The sequence below is a fragment of the Egretta garzetta genome, unplaced genomic scaffold (assembly GCF_000687185.1).
Source record: "Egretta garzetta isolate BGI_Z169 unplaced genomic scaffold, ASM68718v1 scaffold220, whole genome shotgun sequence".
NCBI classification, from domain to species: domain Eukaryota; kingdom Metazoa; phylum Chordata; class Aves; order Pelecaniformes; family Ardeidae; genus Egretta; species Egretta garzetta.
Genome location: NW_009258414.1, coordinates 2,280,323 through 2,283,863, shown reverse-complemented (window position 1 = coordinate 2,283,863; position 3,541 = coordinate 2,280,323). Strand labels below are relative to the sequence as shown.

Below are 3,541 nucleotides of genomic sequence, written 5' to 3'. Positions count from 1 at the left end.
CTGACAATTACAGGGGATGGGAGCTACACCACGAAGAGTTAAAGTTACTCTTATTTCACCGGCAGCAAATTTTATGACAAGTAAGAAAATATTTTCCATTTCATTTCAATTATCTTGCCAGAAACTGGTGGAAAAGTCATTATGCCACCGCATAAAGAGGAGAGAAAGCCAGGACGCAGTGGTGATTGATTGTCATGGATTATATTTCTTACTTTAATGTGTCTGCAATGCGAGGGGATGGTGAGACGGATTAGCTTTTGGAGGAGCTCCTGCTAACTGGATTGTGCTCGTTTATTCCCAGCTCCCCAGACGGACGCTGCTGTAAGTGCTGAGCGTGCTGGGGGCGGCAGCGGGGCTGCGCATCTCCCACCCACCTCTGCCCGCTGCTGCCCAGCACCTTGGCAGTTCTACCAAAACCCTTTTTGGTTTTTTTGTCCCATACCCCAAGAAAATCGCTTAACCTTGAAAGCCAACAGCCTGCCTGGTGCTCCCCATCGCTCCCCAACCTTTGAGTTTCCATGCTCATCCAAGAGGCCCCGCTTTGCACCCTGGTGAGTTTTGCCGGCTCTCAAGAACTCTTCCAAAATTCCCGTGTGCAGCCAAGGCGGCTTCTTTCCCACGGTGGCATCTCCTCTCTCCTCCCTGCCCCACGCTGGAGCCAAGCTAGCCCGGCCGGGCTGCCCTCCCGCTGGGTGGAGGAAGCACCCCGCTCGCCAGAAACTTTGTCTTCTTATCAGCAAATAGAAATAAATACCCCCCAAAATAAAAGAAAAAGCAATAAAAGCCATATGTGCCTCCAGGCTCCTGCCAAGACGGTTATAAAGTCTCTACTGTTCCTCGAAAAACAGGGTGCGTGCCAGCCACGGGGGGAAGAGGCTGTTAACCCCCGGAGGGGAGGTTTTCTCTGAGTCGGTGGCACGGAGCCATTGCCGCAGCCTCGGAAGGATTATCCAGGGCGCCGGTCCTCGGCTCCCGCAGCCTGATGGAGGATGGCATCCATCAGTATTTCTGAAAGCCCATCAGGGCACCTGATGGGTGGGCAAGCGAAGCACAAGTTCGCAGGAGAGCAAAGACGTCCCTGCGGTGGAGCTGCGCGCTGATGCTCCCGGCATCCGGCATCACCGCGTCCTCTGCGGCCGTGGGGCAGCGCTTCTCCAGCTGGCCCGGGAGTCCTCCAGGAAAAGCAGGACGAGGGAGGCTGGAAGTCCCAAATGCGCAAAAATATAAAACAAGGGGAATTCAACTCTTCAAAGAACAAAAAGCGCTTTGAGCTCCCTTCACGCAACCGGAGAATGGAAAAAATCCTTAAAGAAGACTTGTTCCTCTGAGGGGTGGCCTTGGACACGGCACTGCCCCCTGCACAGCAGCATCCACGCCGGCCGGCAGCGCCAGTGAGCAAAGGCAATGAGTCAGCTAACGAGGGGTTCATCAGGGCCTCGCAGGGGGACATACTTCAACGATTCGCGAGCAAGTGTCATTTTTAGCCCTATAAAACATCTCACAGCTCTCCGAGTAGCACGGAGCTGGCCAAGCCCAAATGGGATAGCTGGCCACTGCGCTGGCAAAAATAATTCTTTGTAAATGGAGAGGCACTGGAAGGTAAGGTGCCACCCGGGATCCTCGCCTCCTAGAACTGATTTACAGCCCCGTGCACATTTTGTCAGTCAAAACCGGTGGCCTTCCAGCCATTTTAGGCTTCAGACTATTTTTACCGTACTGTAAAATCCACTGACAGCCATATATCTTTATAAAAGCCTCCTGCTGACTAGCAGGAGCTGCTCATGGCTGCCAAGGCGCCCATCGCTCTTCTAACTTTTAAGCAGGGCCAAAGGTACCCGCCGTCACCGCCTGCACGGCCGCTTCTGTGCCCAGGCTTCCTCCAGCAGCTGCGGAACGGGGGATGCTGATGCTGAAAACATTGCTAAGGGGCTTTGAGCCCCCCGCTGGGGAGGGGTGTGCAAGAACCAGGGCTCTGCGAAAGGGGGTTTGGCCCCCTCAGCAGGGCGTTGCTGCGGGGCCAGGGCACTCCTTCCCCAGCTCCACAGCTGCGCCAGGGGACAAACAGGGCTTTCCTGTCCCCGTGCCACCATCACGCCCCCTGCCCTCTGGACTTGAGGGGTTTTGCACGAGCCCTTTGCTTCCGCATGACACTGTTTGATTTGGGGAACGAGGCTCCCCAGGGCTCGCCAGCTCTCGCCGCGCCAGCAGGATCATTTTTGTGCTTCAAATAGCATCTGCCACTACTCATCCTTCAAGGGTCAGGCATCCGCAGAGACTGGAGGGCTGCCAGGCTGGCGGAGTGCAGCGAGCACCTGCGAGGACGAGAGGGCTTCTCCCCCCGGCGCCGCTCCCCCCGGCTCCCTGTGGGGATGAGTGCCACCGGGAAGCCGGCTGCTACGCCCTGAAGCTCTTCAGCAGCCCTGGAGGAGGTCTTTGATCCGCAGGCAATCCCTGATCTCCTCCAGGCAGAGAGAGGCTTTTACTTCTGCCTTCCCAAGAAAAACAGAAGGCGCAGAGATGGAGCAAGCAAGCTGGGGATGATGTGGTGGAGCAAGCGAGCCGGGGACACAGTGATGGAGCAAGTGAGACAGGGACACAGTGATGGAGCAAGAAAGACAGCGACAGGGGAAAGCAAGGTCCCTTGGGCTCAGGACTTCAATCCAGCCTGGGACATAAGCAGGCTAATGCCACAGAAAACACCAACAAAGGCTGAGCCATGGCAAAGCTCTGGTGCAAGTGTGGGATGAGCATCTTCTCCCAGGCTCAACACACGTGTCGTCCCCCCGCAGCCTGGCTCCATCCTGCCCTTCTTCCCAGCCCCGGTGCCTAGGAGCTGCCTCTCCCTGTGCCATACAAACTGGCTCAGAGCCAGGGAGCGGGGAAGCAGCCGGCCCCGTGGCAGGGTACCCAACACCAGAGGTCAGGTGCCCAGCTTCAGCTCACTCACCCACTGGCCAGCACACGAAATTGGGTGGGGGGCTCAGCCAACCCCCATGTGGTTTTGTCCCTCACAGGTTTACGACATGGAGCACACGTTCTTCAGCCACGGTGAGAAGAAGAAGATTGTGATGGAGATTGACCCCCTGGCCAGGACAGAGACCTTCAGGAGCGGGAATGGCAGCGAGGAAATCCTGGAGATCCATGACTTCAAAAATGTGAGTGTAGCAGGGTTTGTCCCCGGGAGGCTGCCTGCCCTCTTGCAGCAGGACCAAGAAGATCCCTTAGGACACCACTGGGTCTCTGGAACAAGACCTGGGATGATGAGGGAGAGCAATGCCCATACGCAGACTCCCTAAAGACCCTCTCAAAGGAAAGGAGATGTGTATCTACATAAGCTTCCACCAGTACTTAATAGTGGCGTGGTTCAGTTCCAATGAAACACATCTTAAAAGCAAGACCTAGTTATTGGATTTACCCTTGCAAAGGAACGCAATCATCATAAATCTATCCAAGCCCGGTACATTTGTCTGTCTGGAGAGCATTAAAACCTCGTGACAATGTTGTAGGCTCTCTCTGAAACCTAATTAAAATTTGTAGGGAA

The 3,541-nt window shown here is 55.5% G+C and overlaps 1 protein-coding gene across 1 annotated transcript in view; it reads left to right on the top strand.

The window, feature by feature from the left end:
- The window catches only part of TNMD (tenomodulin), a 13,845-nt gene that overhangs the window by 1,763 nt on the left and 8,541 nt on the right, over nt 1-3,541 (top strand). Inside the window, exon 3 of the mRNA XM_009642987.1 lies at nt 3,015-3,155. Coding sequence (XP_009641282.1) covers nt 3,015-3,155 — 141 coding nt within the window. The remainder of the gene's footprint in view (nt 1-3,014; nt 3,156-3,541) is intronic.